The following is a 17,033-nucleotide window of genomic DNA, read 5'->3' on the forward strand; positions in this document are numbered from 1 at the left end:
GAGAGCCCTGCACGGGTCATGTACCCGACCTGCCCTTCATATATGTTGGCCTGAAACTTTGGATTTACCCCTATTCCGTGCGACTACAATTAACCCCTAAGTGCTATTGACTTTTGAGCACTATATTGCAGTTTATTCTTTTAAAAATTCATATCTCAAATTCTAATTTTTGGATTTTGTTTTCATTTTAGTCTTGTTTAACCTAGATACATAGTTTGTACTGTTCTAAACTAGTGTGGAGTCTTTTTGTGGTGTTTTCACCGTGTTACTGTAATTAAAGTGTGCACAAAATACTTTACACATTTCCCCATAAGTTAAGCTTGACTGGTCTGTGCCAAGTTACCACAGGGGGAGCACAGGTTAATTTAGGTTGCATATCTGGCTTACTCTGACTAGGCTTGGGGTCCCTACTTGGACAGGGTGCATACATCTGCCAACTAGAGCCCAAATTTCATATCAGAGTGTAAGTATATTATTACTTGTAGAGATGGATAGTGTGGAACCCTTATGGGTAGGAGGAGCCCACATTTAGAGTTGTCTTCAGGTATTCCAGAAGCGTGTCCCAAGTTCCGGCAATGGGGCTTCGCCAATCAGTTATTATCACTCTTATCACTTTGCGATTGAATTATTGCAACTTTCTGTACCTCATTATCAATGCTTCCTGTGTTAACAAACTCCAAGTTGCCCAGAAATGGCTGCTCAAATTAACCTTAAAATCGATCAGAGAAAGGATTCGCTCTTTCAACTGGCTTCCAGTTAAAAAAAAGGATTATTTTTAAGGCTCTCTGCATGGTCTATTTATCTTTGCGTCAGAAAGGTTCCAGCCAAGTCAACTCTCTTTTTCATTGGTACTCGTCGAGTAGGCTTCTCAAATCCTCCTCTCATAAGCAAGTGTCGGTTCCCACATTCCCTAAGGTCACATGGAGATGTCTGCTGCAAAACTGTAGAATACTCTGCCAGCCCACATCTCAGAAGCTGCTTCTCTTGTTGTGTTCGAAAAAATGCTGAAAACATGGGGGCATATTATCAAGAACAGTGATAAAAATGATTGCCCCTTTTGCAGCAGGAAACTGCTGCTAAAGTGGCGATAATGGGCTTGATAAAATGCCCATAGCAGCCCAGGTTAACACCAGAACCTGGGTTGCTATGGGAATTCACAAGAGCATATTATCAAGCCCAATATTGCCGCTTTAGCTGCAGTTTCCTGCCGCTAAAGCAGCAATATTTGTATTCGCCGTTCTTGATAATAGGCCCCTTGGCTTCTATATCTCCATCTCCCTTAGTCACTGGGGCTTCTCTGTTTTCTGTTTTGGGACTGGATGCTTTCCGCTAGTGCATTGACACCGCAAGGAATAGTGTGCTCTATAAGTTCTAATAGTTCACTTAGTTTGTGGAGGCCCCTTGCCTTCTGCCTGTGCAATGTTCTGCTCTCGGCCTAGCCCATTTCAATAGGGGCTTAACTCCATAAACCCAGGGAGGTAAGGGACTATCGGCCAGATTCATCAAAGTAAAATCGGCTCGCAAAGGGCCAGATTCTGAGAATCAGGCCCTTTGTGAGCGCTATTTTTGCATTTGGGATTCATCATCCCAAATGCAAAAATCGCAATACAGAACTTGCTAAATTGCGAAGAATCGCATTTAAGGAATCTCAATTAGAGATTCCTTAAATGCTATTCATGAACCTTTTAAAAATTGCGAATTCGCAATATGGGGCCGCTATTTACCGCAAAGTGTAACTTCGTAGTAAATAGCGAAAACTTAGAAAAATTCACTTTAGTGCATTTTTCTGAGTTGTATGTTACACACACACATGTCCTTTGTACATGTGTGTGTGCAACACCTGTGTACATTTGCATTTTAGGGGTGCTACAGGGTGTCCTTTGGACACCCTGGCACCCTCGAAATCGCTTCCTTATTTGCGATTAGCTAATTGCTAATCGCAAATAAGGAATGACTCCCCATTCATTCCTATTGGCCTTGAGGCCCATAGGAATGAATGGGAAAGCCATTCCTTATTTGCGATTAGCAATTAGCTAATCGCAAATAAGAAAGCAGTAGGAATCGCAAAATTAATTGCGATTTGTACATGAATCCCGTTTTGCGAGTCTTTAATAGCGATTCCTTAATAATCGCTATTAAGGACTCGCAAAACGGGACTTTGATGAATCTGGGGGTTAGTCTTGCAGTATGAAGTAATAGTGAGTTTTGCAAAGAGAATGATAAGAACAGCAAATCGCAATGCTACACAGTCGTTTTGAGATCACTTGTAGACTCCAAGTGCACCTGATCTCCCATTATGTGGAATGGATTTAGCTGTAATGGTGGCTAGCAAATATATTATGCGGGTCCAATAAGGCCTTAGGATATGGCAAGACCAGAGCATGTGTGTGAAAACAGAGGAGCACTGGGGACATGTGGCAGATTCCTGTGGGGAACATCTATTGATAGGTCCTGCCTGAAAACCTCGGACAACAGCCTCCTCTTAATTGTGTGTCCTGCTGGTAGGAGTCTTCAAGTCCATGAACTCAGACACTACTCAATCTCCACGAGCAGTTTCTTAGTTTGCTGACAGCCGTATTGTTATCTACTGCTCCTCAATTAAGGCTGTGCCACCTGTAGGTATCTTGATGAAATATGATTCATCTTTTCTTGATAACCAATCACAGCACCATCAGTTACATCACTGTCCAGGCTAGATGCTGCAGGACATCGCTGCACTCTATGATGGAGACACGGCTCTTGTTACCCTCACTGCACAGTACATTGATTGTCTACAGCTTCCCTGTGCCGTATAGTTCCGAGGGGTCGGTAGCGGTGCAGGTGAGTGTGGGCTCATTCATTTTGATGTGGCTGCCTGCAGGCCTTCTTGGATGGTTATTTCTCCGATATTACACTAAAGCTGCAGCAGTTTGGGCCCCTTTGGATCATTGTGCATTGTGTTTTATTTACTGCCCTACATAAAGCTTGAAGAAGCAAGCTTAAATGCACAGCCGACATCTCCCAAACCTTTCAAAACATAATTAGAGTGTGTGCTATGGCGGGCTGCAGCTTCCACACCCCAGCGGTCGGAGGGTGCAGGCAGCGAGGGCTGCTGACCTGCACTTTAAGTGGTGCAGAACGCCGTGGCCAAGAGTGCAGAAAAGGGGCAATAACATTATTGAATGCAGCCAGAAAAATGCTTTCACGGCTCAGAGCTTCGGCCTGGAGGTGACAGAGGTTTTCAGCACATTCATTGCTCGAGCAGGTTTAGCTGCACTGTCCTGATTAAATTGTCTGCAAATAATTAGAGCATGTATACATTGATAGCTGTACTTGCAGGGCCGGACTGGCTACCAGGCAGTTTGGAATGCTGCTGAGCTGAGGGCTGCTTTCGTTCATGGGGACCTGCGTGTGCTAAACGAAATTCGTTTTGCTTTAATTATTTTGAAGCACACGCAGGTCTCCATGAACGAAAACAGCCCCCACCACAGTGAAATCAGCCCCCAGCTCGGCAGCATTCCAAACTGCCCGGTAGTCAGTCCGGCAATGTGTACTTGGACAGCTGCGCGTCTGTCCCGTGTCTGTGGAGATGGGTAGCGGGAAGGTAAAGTCATCCAGGGTCCATGGCAGCTTCCAGAGCCCCTTCGCCCACCAGGGACGGCTGCACAGGGGTTCTGGATCAATAAGGCTTGCTAGGGCTATTAGCATAAAGAGGAAGTCTTATAAAGTATCAGTCAGAGGAGCAACTTGGTCTTAATTTCGGGGGGGGGGGGGGAGGCTAAAATGGCAAATGAAGGGGCATGGCCGGTAATCAAAAGGGGCGGGGCTAAAATTACACCCCTGGCAGCCCAAAACCCATTCCAGCCCTGAATCCTAAAATTACCCCCTGGCATCCCCATACCCACATTGATCCCTAAAATTACCCCTGGCACCCCAAAACCCATACCCACCCTGATCCCTAAAATTACCCCTGGTACCCCAAAATGATACCCTCCCTGTACACTAAATGTACCCCCCCAGCCCCCCAAAACCCATAAACGCTCGGAACCCTAAAATTACCCCCCTGGAACCCAAAAACTCATACCCGCTGTGAACCCTAAAATTTCCCCCCTGGGACCACAAAAATCCATACCCACCCTGAATCCTAAAATTACCGCCTCGCACACTAAAACCCATACCCACCCTGAACTTTAAATTTACCCCCTGGCACCCCAAAGCTGAACACTACAAGCTTACACTACATTTGCATATTCGGAAGGGACTTTCCTCCTTGACGTTTCCATGTATGCATGTCTAGAACACCGTTCACTTAGAGTCACCTAGATATTGTACTGTAATTGAATTTATATAAGATATGGAGCCAGTATGTAATGCTGATGCTGTAGAATGAATTAAAGTTACTGGAACTTGCTTACAAACTGCTGCCTGCACTTCGGACACTATTCTCTGCAGTCGGGCTGATCAGCAGAACGGTCGTCTTGGCATCCAGCCCCTCCCGAAGTTCTCACTGTGTAGATAGATGTGGGTCAAATGTCTCCTGGTTTCTCCTTGACTGGGACTCCTCTGCTTCTTCGTCTGTGCACTTGGATGCAAAAAGAGACAGATCCATGGCACTGTTCACCATTTATCTGGTGAGCAGCGCCGTGGATGTGTATTCTATACAAGTGCAAAGACAGCACACCCTGGGCTATGACACCAGCAGGATTTTCTTTACAAAGGAAAAGAGTCACCTGCACTGGCCATCCCTTTCCCCCTGCTGTGCAATCTTCCCACTCCCACTCCATGCTCACAACGCATCAAGTGTTTAGGTGAAATCCCTGCCTTCAGGCAAGGATATCACCTCGGTGTTGTGGCACTAGTCTAAAAGAAAACGAGAGGTGGGGGCAGGAAGGGTTGTTGAAACCGTTCAGAGACTGGCTGGCTCTGGCTGGTCGGGACTTCTCAGAAGGGGTCATAAAAAAAACATTCTTGGATGCTTAGCATTCATCCGATACGCAGCCTTCTTTCAGTGCATGTCGTCTTAGCCCGAGCTGTAGAAGACGACGGGGGAGGGCTGAAGCCTGGTGAGCCCAATGGGTGTTGCACGACTGATGTCAGTCCAACAAATGCCTGGGGTAGCGGAAGTAACATCATGCGCACTTAGATCCCAAATAATGCCACATGGCTAACCCGTTTTCCCACTGTTACCTTTTCAGTGAGGAAAGAGGAAGTAAAAGAGTACCTGAGAGGGAAATGGGATATGAGCCTATGGGAAGGAGGGAAAAAGCAAGAAAGAGGCGAAAAGAGAAGATGGAAAGAAGGAAAGAAAGAATTTGAACAACACATGCTCACAAAATTGTATTTTATGAGGATTATATGTGAGTTACTGTTTTTTACTGGGTTAGTGCCCTTCCATTTCTGGTACTTTACAGCAGTTTTAAGATCTTAGAGTTGCTCATTGCTCATTTTGGTGTAATTTCTGTTATTTCTATGTTTTGCTCTTCTTCATTGCTTGATTTTGCTTGCGAGAAAGTGTCACTCATAGTCGTTGAATATCACTCATAATTACACTGAAATTATGAAAATGTCACACATAAGCAATCTGAAACCTCGGCAGCTATGACCACCAGCCTAGGAAACCACTGTTGTTGTTTAGTAATCGTCTGCATCACAGAGAACCTTTAACTACATGTGCCAGGCACAGACCAGGTCAGTGTGCCCTGTCACCAGAAATTAACCTTGGGGCAGCGCATTAGTAAAAGGTGGACTGGCTGTTTGAAGCTAGCTGTCTGCCTTTCACTGTACAGGTAGCAACAAGTCTGCATTTGAAAGAGCAGCAGGGATGTATGACGTTACAACACATACTTTGACAACGCCTACCTTTACATCGCAAGTTTTACAACGCATACCATTACAACGCATAATGCTTTTGGGCGCTGGAAAGTGAATAGTTTAATATACTATTCCAACTCCAGTCCCCGTGGATAGTAGGGAAGGTGTTGGATAGTACATTAAACCTATTCCCTATCCTAGAGCGCCCCCCAGCGCTATGCGTTGTAATAGTTTGCGTTGTAAAAGTTGCGTTGTAATGGTAGATCGTTGTAAAAGTTTAGTTGTAAAGGCTGTATACAGAGCAGCAGGCATCCTCTTTCAGGCAAGCACAGTGAGTGACTGGGGTGAAAGGGAGACCCATATGACTCTATTACCTCTTTCCAAGGGTTGCGCTCATGTGTTGCCACCTGTTTGTGGCACACAGTCAGCATGAATCCTGATATCCTCTTTGCCTCTGCGCCCCCATTCATAATATGGCATGGAAGACAGAGGACACATCCCATGCAATAAAGAACCATACCCTTGAGATCACAGTAGTGCTACATATGTACCGGGGTCGTGCAAGCATCTGCGGCCTCTTCTGTTGCCCTAAAGTGCCTCAGGGTGCAACAAGTAGGCACACATATCCTTTGTGCCCCGGGGGCACTCTTGCTATATCGGCCCCAGTCCTCTATAAACATGCGGTGCAGGGCTTCAGAGGACGGCCCCAAATCCATTATCGTGCATATCAGTAAGTACATGGTCCATACATATGCTAGTGACAATCATTGACTAGTCCGCTTAACAAGCATGCTGAAGTAGCTGAATGACTGAAAGTGTCTGCTAAATTATTAAAGAAGTAAATGTGGATAAATTACCTCAATGTTCCACTATAAGCACATGCAACAAATAACCCAGGAACACCAGGATAGCTTTCCAGAATGTCCATTACCATATATGGCAAAAGCTAAAAATGGAACAAATAAAAATTGTATTATAAAGCTGACACAAAATGCACTTATTTCTGAAGGAAAACAGATTGAAAGAGATGCCTTATTTTTGTCTCTGCCTCATTACGTAAGAAAACATACATTGTATCTGTTTGAATGATGTTAGCACTTATGTGACCCAGTCATACTGAAGCACTGAAACAACAGGTTATCCACACTTACTTTTCAACCTGAAACATTAGCATGAACCTTTGATGTATTATGTGCATCAGTTCAGAAGTTACTTTCTGGTTGTGGGGGTGCCCAACAATGGCCCACTGGGTTCGGAACCATGCGAATTTCCCGAATACACATGGACTGGCAAAGGGTGAGATATTTACTGGAGCAGATAAACACTGATTATGCATGTTCATCTAAATGAAGCCACATGACGGAAAGCTAAATTGAATCATATGTTGAAGGTTGAGAGACAGAAATAGACAAAGGTAAATTAGAGTAAACATGTATGTTTCGCAGGGGCCCCTTTAAAGCTTATGTTACATTTCATATTTTTACATAACAGACGGTCTATCATATACAGGAAACGAGTTACTCTGCAAAATATTCTTCTTTTTTTTGGCAAAACGCTCAACTAGGTCGTAAGTATCTCCCACGCTCTATAAATAAATATAAATGTAAAAAACAGAGCCCTGTTATTATCACTGCCTTTAATTAAACACGTTAGAGACCGCGAGCATCCTATCTATGCTGAAGGCCTCGGAAAGCGGCTTCAAATACTTCGTTCTCAGGCCTGTATTCAAAGGACTAAAGTATAGAAAATGTACTTCACTTTACTTAACTTCGTGTGAGCAAATACATCAACCTCCACTGCTGGCAACCCATTTAACTATAAAATACCCGAGAAGTAACACAACTAATCGACAATGTATTTAAAGGTTTTGTGCAGAGTTCAGCATCTTACCATCAACATATCCTTCTTATAATTGTGGATTTGACGCTCATGTACTCGGGACCTATGTGGTTACGATATAAGCCATTAAATATTTGCTATCCTTTTCGCCCATTTCCTTGCTTTACCTATGGCCTCTGAGCCACTAGTATTTGTTGCTGGGCCATCCCAAAGCTGGTTTAGCCCTTGATCTAACTGGACTCACCTGCCATGAGCAACCCATGATATCTAGAGAATATGGTCACAAGGTAGACGTGGCCATAAACCCAGTAATGTGCAGCAAGGTTTGGCCAGATCCTTGCACAAGGGCTGGTTTACTGACAGCAGATTTTGACAACCAGAAATTACGCCTTTTTTCCACACCTGCATCCTGCATTGGGAATGCCAGGCATTTTCAGCCGGCCATCTTAGATTCAGGCACTAATCATAGTGTCCGAATGACTTTGAATTCCATGCAGCCCACCAACAACTACCATTAAATTGAAAAAAGCCTTATGTAAATATTTAATATGTAGGTAGGAATTGTTTTGCTGGACATGCTGCATGGAGTTCTTGCCAAGTCTGACCTTAAATGGCCACCAATGCCTGGCTTCTCCAATGAAGGTGTGCAAGGACCTGGCATCTGGTGAGAATGGTACTCAGTGGAGAAACTTTTGATTGTGGAGGAAGAGCTGGCAGAGGATGTTGTAGGTATTAAAAAATGTTGGCATTCAGTCAGTGGCATTAAATAGTAAAAACAATCAGTGTGTGTGTAAGGTAGTGTGAATGCCACTTTATTGTCTTATGTAAACGTTCATAAAATGCTGGTGGGCTGACCCAAAACGGTATTGACAGCACCTTGAGCCAGTGTTTGAAGAGCGTGCACCTAAGCAAAACAATAGTTGAAGAGTGCTGACTCAAACACCATTTTGACTCTCTTGTTTTTCGTAAGCAATTCAAAAGAGCCAGCGTGTGTCCTATATTGAAAAACCAACTCTGTGCCCAAAACAAAGGCCCATATCCTTATTTCTTGTTTTTTCAAAATGTATTGAGAAAGCACCACTCTGGAGTTGCAAAAAGTCTTTGAAGAAAATCCTTGTCTTCACGATGGATTTCAGTGGCGGCCGGCATGACTTGCGGTTGGGTTGCGCGGGGGTTTCGTGGGTTCATGGGGGGGGGCGGGGTGTGCTTAATTAAAATTAGTTTTAAACTTACCTTCCCGTGTCCTGCGACGTCGCGGGTCCCATTTTCCTGCTCTCCTGCTGAACAGGAAGCAGGGAGCCTCCCACCCCTCCCCTAAGCCAAACACAATGCTGCAAAGGCAGCGTTGTGATTGGTGAGGAGGGTGCCCAGTCAGGCACCTACAGGGAGGCCATTTTCTCTATGTAGGCTTCATGCAGCCTGTTAGAAAAGGGATTTCTGGTTGGCTAAGGCTTGCTCCAAAGCCAGGCACAAACCACCCATCTAGTCAGGGCAAGGGAGTTACACATTGAAGATAACCCCTGCTCACCCCCTTGGTAGCTTCGCAGGTGCAGTCAGGCTTATCCCAGAGGCAATGTGTAAAGCATTTGCGCAACACACACACACAGCCGCAACACACTAAGCACACCACAAAAGGAACTCCACACAAGGTTATATAAAAAAATAGCCTTTGTATTATCATAAACACATTAGAAGGTAATCACACAATATACACTATGCCAACTGGCACTGGGCAGTATTCACAGGGGATTATATACATGACAGGGCCTATCGGGCCACTGTCAGAACCACAACTCAGCACAAGTAGCGAATGTAAAACACCACCAGTTTCTACTGGACAAGGTTAGTAGCAACGCTGCGCTGCTGTACACGACGCGCTGCCTTGCTGTGTAAATTGCGCTAGTATGCGCTTTTAAAATCGCCGTTTAATCATTTTTAAATAAAATACGAAATTGCCGCAATAACTCTTTTTAAAGCACACATAGCGCTTACCTGCTCTTAAATGGTAAAAGTCACCGCTGTTTGGCGGACCACTTAGCTCCCTACACCCACGCACCCAGCCATCTTGGTGGTAGGCAGGGACAAAAACGCGGCGCCATTTTGGTGAGCGTCCTAGTCTTTTGCCTGGCTGAACTCGGACCTATTTAAGACGCTTGTAAAGCCTGCTCGGTCCTGGACAAGGTTAGTAGCAACGCTGCGCTGCTGTACACGACGCGCTGCCTTGCTGTGTAAATTGCGCTAGTATGCGCTTTTAAAATCGCCGTTTAATCATTTTTAAATAAAATACGAAATTGCCGCAATAACTCTTTTTAAAGCACACATAGCGCTTACCTGCACTTAAATGGTAAAAGTCACCGCTGTTTGGCGGACCACTTAGCTCCCTACACCCACGCACCCAGCCATCTTGGTGGTAGGCAGGGACAAAAACGCGGCGCCATTTTGGTGAGCGTCCTAGTCTTTTGCCTGGCTGAACTCGGACCTATTTAAACCTGCCTGATGCCGCGCAGCGGGAACGCGCAGCGGGACAGCCGGACTCACGCCGGAGTCCAGCCAGAGTCCAGCCAGAGTCCAGCCAGAGTCCAGCCAGAGTCCAGCCAGAGTCCGGCTCGTTTGCGCTCGTCCGCGACGAGGCCGCGGCGAGGGTAAGGGAGGCCGCCCCCATACATACGCCTGTAGTGAACTCCAGGGATTGGTTGTGTTCTCTTAATACTCATTCTCCCTCTTGTTACAATCTCTTGACCCCAGATAATTGGAAGGATACAGTGGTATGTCTGCACTGTAGAGCTAAGCTTATTCCGGTATTAAGCTCTCATGCTCATCCTCATTCTACTGTCCTTCGAGGGGGGCTTCTTAATGCCAGATCACTATGTAAAAATGCCCAGCATGTCCATGATTTGATCATCGAAATGGACCTGGATTGCTTATTTGTCACCGAAACATGGCTTCGGCCGTGGTGCAATCCGGATTTAGCTGTAGCTTTGCCTCACGCCTTTTCAATCCAACGATTGGATAGACCATTGCAGCGGGGAGGCGGCCTGGCTATTATTTATCGCACCACTCTCAAATGTTCTACATTTGAATTGCCTGACATTAAAGAAGCTGAGGCCATGGCCTTTTGTCTTACCATCAATGACACCCTCTCTTTTTCTGGTGCCCTAATCTATCGCCCACCTGGCCCACGGACAGTCTTTCTGGATAGTGTGGGAGATACTCTGAGCGAGCTTACTCTTCGGTTCGCACATTGTACAGTGTTGGGAGACCTTAACCTTCATCTGGACTCCATCAAAGAGCCAGGAACCAGTGATTTTATGGACATCATAAACACACTCGGCCTTACTCTGCTGACATCGGAACCCACGCATGCAGCAGGCCATGTCCTGGACTGCATTTGTACTTATATGGAGGGTTTGTCTGTTAAGGCCCCACATACCTTCACATGGTCAGATCACAAACTCATCCCATTCAACCTTTCTGTAAAACAGAAGGTTCCGATTCCTAAGGCAGATTCGAACATGGCCGGCTATAAGCCAGATTGGATTAATGCCCTGGCGCGCCCGCTGCTCATTGAGAAGTTGAGGGCTAGCAAACCCGGCTTAACAGGGTGCACGTTAACAGATAACCAGCAATACTGCGAATGGTTAGCAACATTTGGCTCATCCTTAGATGTAAGGAAGAAGTGTGGTCACACACATGGTTCCACAAATAAAAAGAGCGCCCCCTGGTTTACATTAGCTCTGAGAATGGAATTGAGTGTAGTAAGATCCCTGGAGCACAGATGGCGAAGGAAATATGAGTCAGCTGCTCGTGATATCTATATAGCTGCACGTAAGAACTATCATGCGGCAATTAAGCTGGCTAAAAAAACCTACTATCTGGAGGCTATCTCTGCCTCTGAAGGGGGACAGAAGGAAATCTTCAAGATAGTTAAGAGTTTCACCAATCCCATCGCGCTTTCCCAGGAGATCCCCCCCTCGCAATCATTGTGTAATGATATAGCTAATTATTTCGAAAAGAAGATCTTGGATATTGTCAGGGATTTTCCACCGAGCCTCCCCATTCCAGCTGATCCGGATAAAATGAGGATAGACGCCTTGACATCCAGGACTTCTTGCTTGGAATCATTTGCACAGGTTTCCCTGGAGGACTCATACCAAGCCATCTCGGCTATAAAATCTGGTTCCCCATTTGATCCATGCCCGCCCATAGTTCTTCGAACCTTGGTTGCGGATTTAAATCCAATGATTAACAGTATCATTAACTCCTCGCTGGCTACTGCTGTAATCCTAGATGATTGGAAATGCGCAGCGGTTATGCCACTGCAAAAAAAAGCCCTGTCAGACCCAACAACCCTGTCTAACCTGCGACCAATTTCCCTACTCCCGGCAGTTTTTAAACTGACAGAGAAATTTGTCAATCATCAGTTGTCAAGTTTCCTAGAGGAGAATAATATTCTCCACTCTAACCAATCAGGGTTTCGGTCCAAGCACTCGACTGAGTCCGTCCTTTTGTTCTCGGCCGAGACATTACGTATGGCATTGGACCAGGGGAAGAAGGCCGTCTTGATTTTACTCGATCTATCGGCGGCCTTCGATACGGTCGCCCACTCAATCTTGACCGACCGTTTGAAGAATGCAGGTGTAGGTGGAACGGTGCTGGCATGGCTTACTAATTTCCTATCTCTGCGTCGTCAGGTAATAGTACTAGGTGACTATAAATCTGAGGAAAAGACCATCAACTCAGGGGTTCCACAGGGCGCCAGTTTGAGTCCTGTCTTATTTAATCTTTATATGGTCCCCTTGTTAGAGCTGATTGTGTCTTACCAGATTGAAGTCATAGCGTACGCTGACGACACTCAGCTGATTCTAGTGCTGGATAGGGAGTGGCCGGGGGCAGAAGAAAACCTGAGGAACTGTCTCCGGGCTACATTTGAGTGGATGACTAACAACCACCTCAGATGTAACTCGGGGAAGACAGAAATAATATCCTTTGGCCCTCTAAATACGTTTTCCCCCTCACAATGGTGGCCTGAGGGTGCTGAAGCCCCCCCTAACACTGTTGCTTCTGCACGAAATCTTGGAGTCAAATTTGATGCCCAACTTTCTTTTAAACCGCAGGCAGTAGCTGTGGCGGGCTCGTGTTTTCAGATTATCAGATCACTGAAGAAGTTTTTTGATTTGCTGCCTCTGGCGGCCAGGAAGACTGTTGCAGTGGCCCTTATAACATCTAGATTGGACTACTGCAACAGTCTTTATGCAGGCACCAATAAAGCGGTGCTGCATAGACTGCAGATGGTTCAACATGCTGCAGCTCGTCTGGTTTTACGCTGGCCGAAAAGATCATCTGCTTCGGCGGCACTAAAAACTCTACATTGGCTGCCCATTCATAAGCGGGTACTTTTTAAGATTCTTGTGATCGCCTTTAGAGCCTTTCAGTCTCAAGGCCCTAGATATCTTTTGAGGGGATTTCAACGCTATATGCCAACACGCTGTTTGAGGTCTGCCAATCAAAACCTTTTAGTTGTTCCTAGATTTAGATTAGCCACTAAGGGAGGGAAGTCTCTCTTTGTGCTAGGATCAAAAGCCTGGAATAAACTGCCAGCACAGCTCCGTTGTATAGTCAAGGAGACTGACTTCAGAAAATCATTGAAAACATGGATCTTCTCGCTCTCAGACATAGCCTGCAGAGCATTGGTGTAATAATTGTACAGTGTGTTACTGCCTTCTGTCTACCAACTCATTTTTCATCAGGGTTGGGTGTGGAGCGCCAAGATGCTCCCCGGAGCGATAGTTGCGCTATAAAAATGTGTGCTTACATTACATTACATTACTGGCACAATAATGACCTCAGCATTAAATCACATTAGCATTAGGTATAGACCACATTATGCATAAATAACAAGCATAAACATAGTATGTATCATTTTAGGCCTAAACACAATATGCCTCCACATTAGCTATAGATCCTAAAGCAGCAGTGAACCTCAGTGGTACTAAGCATAAACACATTATGCATATATCCGGGTCCCTTCCTTACTGAGCACCCATTGGGAACCTCGGTCCACCTGTCGGCATATTACCCCTCAGTCTTTTTGTTCCCCCAAATCAGGACACTCTCCAGCGGGGGCCCCGTCCTGGGCTCATCCCGCGATGCCGCTTTTCAAGGGAGGGCTTTTCCGCACTCTGTGCCCCTCCTCAAGGCTTCCGCTAGCCCCTTGGCTGCTGTTGCAGCAAGAACAAATGCCCGTAACATGAGGGAGAGGCGGGGTGCAACTCACCCCGGTCTCCTCAACAAATGCCCCCGATGCTAGGACTCTCGTGTGGGGAACAGCCTTTACGACGCGGCTGTTACACCGCATGTCGTTACAACGCGTTTTTTTCAAAGCAAATCGTTACCATGACTTGCGCTGGAGGGCGCTGCAGGACAAGGAATTTTTTAATTTACTATCCAACACCTTCCCTACTGTACGTAGGCTGGTGTTAGAATAGTAAATGAAAAAATTCCTAAGTCCGCACCCCTCCAACGCAAGTCGTGGTAACGACTTGCGTTGAAAAAAACGCGTTGTAACGGCACGCGGTGTAAAAGCACGCGTTGTAAAGCCGTACAACCCTCTCGTGGGGGCAGCTGCCCACTGCCACCTCGGGCAACTGCTCTACACGTAGGGAGAAGTGTGAAAGTGGGCACTACCAGTATCTTGGGAGCCCACCTTCACCGAGGCTCTTTTGGTGCAACTTCCAGGCACCAACCGGATGCGGTCCCAGCCCCACTCACTGAGGCTTCTCTTAACTCCTTCAGTCTTCCTTTGGTGGCACCAGCATGGGGCATCTTCTCTCCTTGTGCTGTCTGTACACCGGCGGCTTCCCGGCCACGGCCCAGATGGGCTCAAGAGGCTCTGCTCCTTCTCATGGTCAGGGTGCCTCCCACAACCAGGCTCCAGCCGCCTGGCTTCCGGACTACCTCTCTGTCTTGTTTGAAGGCCCTGCCCACCTTCAGGCCTCAACACTGCCTGACTTCCTGCTCCGGTTCTGGCTTCCCCCGCGGCTCCCTCGTCTTGGCTGAGGATCACAGAGCTGAGGTCTTTTGCCTCCTTCTGTAGCTGGGCCCCGCCTCCCTAGGGGACGGCAACGCGGGGTAGTCTCCCGCTTTGGAATTCCTCGGCCTTTACTGCCATTCAGCCCTACCCACAACCAGGTGTAGCAGCTGCCTGACTTGCAGCCTTTCCTACTTCCTTCCTTGCAGATTGGCCCACCCACGATCAGGCTTTCAGGATGCCTGACTTCTGGTTCTGCGGTTTTCACGGAGCAAAGTCTTCATTGCTCCTGCTGCCTCCTCTCTACCAACCAGGCATCTCCTCCATTGTTGGGTGGCCTCCGCAGTGCTCAGTAATGATACTGATACTCTGGCATGGGCCCGCTGCTGGGCGGCCATGCCTCCCTTGCTTTCCAGCCACAACGGGGGGGTGGCGAAGAGAGGATTCTTTCGGGCGGTGCTGCCACGAGCAGCCCATGCTCCTTCCACACTTTCCCCCACAACAGAGAGAAAAGTCACTACGCTTCCTGGGGCCAACACCCAGTGCTCCCTTATGCCAAAAGGGTGAAGGACAGCGCGGTGGCAGAGCCAGGCACACTACTCCCTGGCAAATAGTAGATCACAGCACCTGGAAACTTCCAGTGTGGCAGGGAGTTCCAGGAAAGCAAAAGAACACCAGGAACTCCAAATAAGCAGAGCATAGCACTTGGAAGGCTCTGATGTCTCTGAGTCATCCACAACAGGAGGCCATCACGCAGGGTGTCCTAGCAGAGGGCAGCCCCCTCCAGTTACCCAGCAGGCAGTAGCTGAGCCCCAATGTGGTTCCCCTTGGCAGTCCAGCAGCCTGCCGGCCGCAGACTTCAAGTCAGCGCACATCACACACTTTTCATGGGGTCACAGCCCCAGTACTTATGCCAGTATTCTCTTTGTCTGCCCTGGCACTGGGCTTGGGGGAACCAGTCCTAACTGGTTCTGGGGAGGATGGAGCACTTCGTGTACAGTGCTTACACCCTTCTTTGTGAGATGGGGGCTCTGCCATCAGACACACCACAGGGAGCTAGCATTCACATAGGCAGGCACAGGTCTATTCAGGGCCAGGGGTCCAGTGCACTCACTACTCCAAATGCAGATGCCTTATTCAGCCTAGCGCTGACTCACCCTGCCCCTCCTGGAGCCACACACACCTCAACAGCCTCTGTCACTCCAAAGCCAGACTAGCAATCCATATCAGGCAGGCAGACACATAGCACACAGATATGTCAACTTCTAAAAGTGGCATTTCTAAAATAGGTATAATACATCTGCGCACACCATTGCGTAGCATTTATTATTAATATTCCAAACATACCAAACATGACCACGCTGCTCCTCTCATATCAGGAATTACCATTGAAACACATATCAGGGAATCCCCAATGCATTCCTATGGGAGGGCAGCCTCATAGTAGTAAGAAACCAAAATGGCTGTTTGTAGTGTAGTGTAGTTCCTATATTCCCAATAGGCTCTGCGCATTGGAATAACATATACTATAGTTTAGACGTAGGACTGAAGTCGACTAGGTCTCTATCGTATATATTAGATTTAATTGTGAGTGCCAGCTAGCTCAGAGGTCAATAGAAACTTTCTCGAATTCACAAGAAGGGATTAGTTTCTGACAACCGCATAAACATGACAACTTTGTTTCCCAAGAATAAGAAATCAATCTCTAGAGTCACGGAAACAATAGATAGCTATTTTACTCAGTCAATCGTGCATGCTTCGTTTCACCAGAGGTGCTGAGAAAATAGAGAGACGGGCGTTTTCAATAAAAAGTATTTATTGAACAGTCTTCTTTCTCAAGCATAAGAAATGTACTGCTACAATCGTAATACTGGTAATAAAGTACATGGTATATAATACGAACAGTATTATAAAGTAGTACTGTAAAAGCATGATATGGTTTCTAAGCCATAAATTGCCGTATAACGTATAAAATACATACAGTTATAAAATGATGGCTAAAAGCACTCAACGGGTCCTTCTAAAATACGCCTACCCCGGTGTACCTGACCTAAGCCTAGCACAGGGGAAGAAATAAGTGAGGAGTAGTTTAAGTTTAGTATTTACTGCCGAGAATCTAATCAAGAATTCTCTAAGGGTCTAATCAGCTCCGTACCTTGGTTTAGAATGAAGGAGGTCTTGTATCTCTCTTTCAGGACTCGATTTCCCAGCAACCCGCAAGGGTAGCCTGGAAACACTGGAGCTGGATTTCTTGGCAGGAGAAAATACAGAGTCTCTCAGTGCGTCAGCTGGAGGGTCGGCTTCCTTTGGCACTTGCTGCTGCAGGGCGTCGGGCAAGTAGTTAGTCGATCTGCTCCAAACCACCGTGTGTTTGTCT

At 46.6% G+C, this 17,033-nt stretch overlaps 1 protein-coding gene across 1 annotated transcript in view; it reads right to left on the reverse strand.

Moving 5' to 3' along the window:
• Window positions 1-17,033, reverse strand: part of LOC144821562 (sodium-coupled monocarboxylate transporter 1-like) — a 310,280-nt gene that overhangs the window by 81,642 nt on the left and 211,605 nt on the right. The window contains exon 8 of the mRNA XM_078678751.1: window positions 6,648-6,736. Within this exon, the coding sequence (XP_078534877.1) occupies window positions 6,648-6,736 (89 nt within the window). The remainder of the gene's footprint in view (window positions 1-6,647; window positions 6,737-17,033) is intronic.

This window comes from Lissotriton helveticus, chromosome 1_1 (genome assembly GCF_964261635.1).
Source record: "Lissotriton helveticus chromosome 1_1, aLisHel1.1, whole genome shotgun sequence".
Taxonomy (NCBI): domain Eukaryota; kingdom Metazoa; phylum Chordata; class Amphibia; order Caudata; family Salamandridae; genus Lissotriton; species Lissotriton helveticus.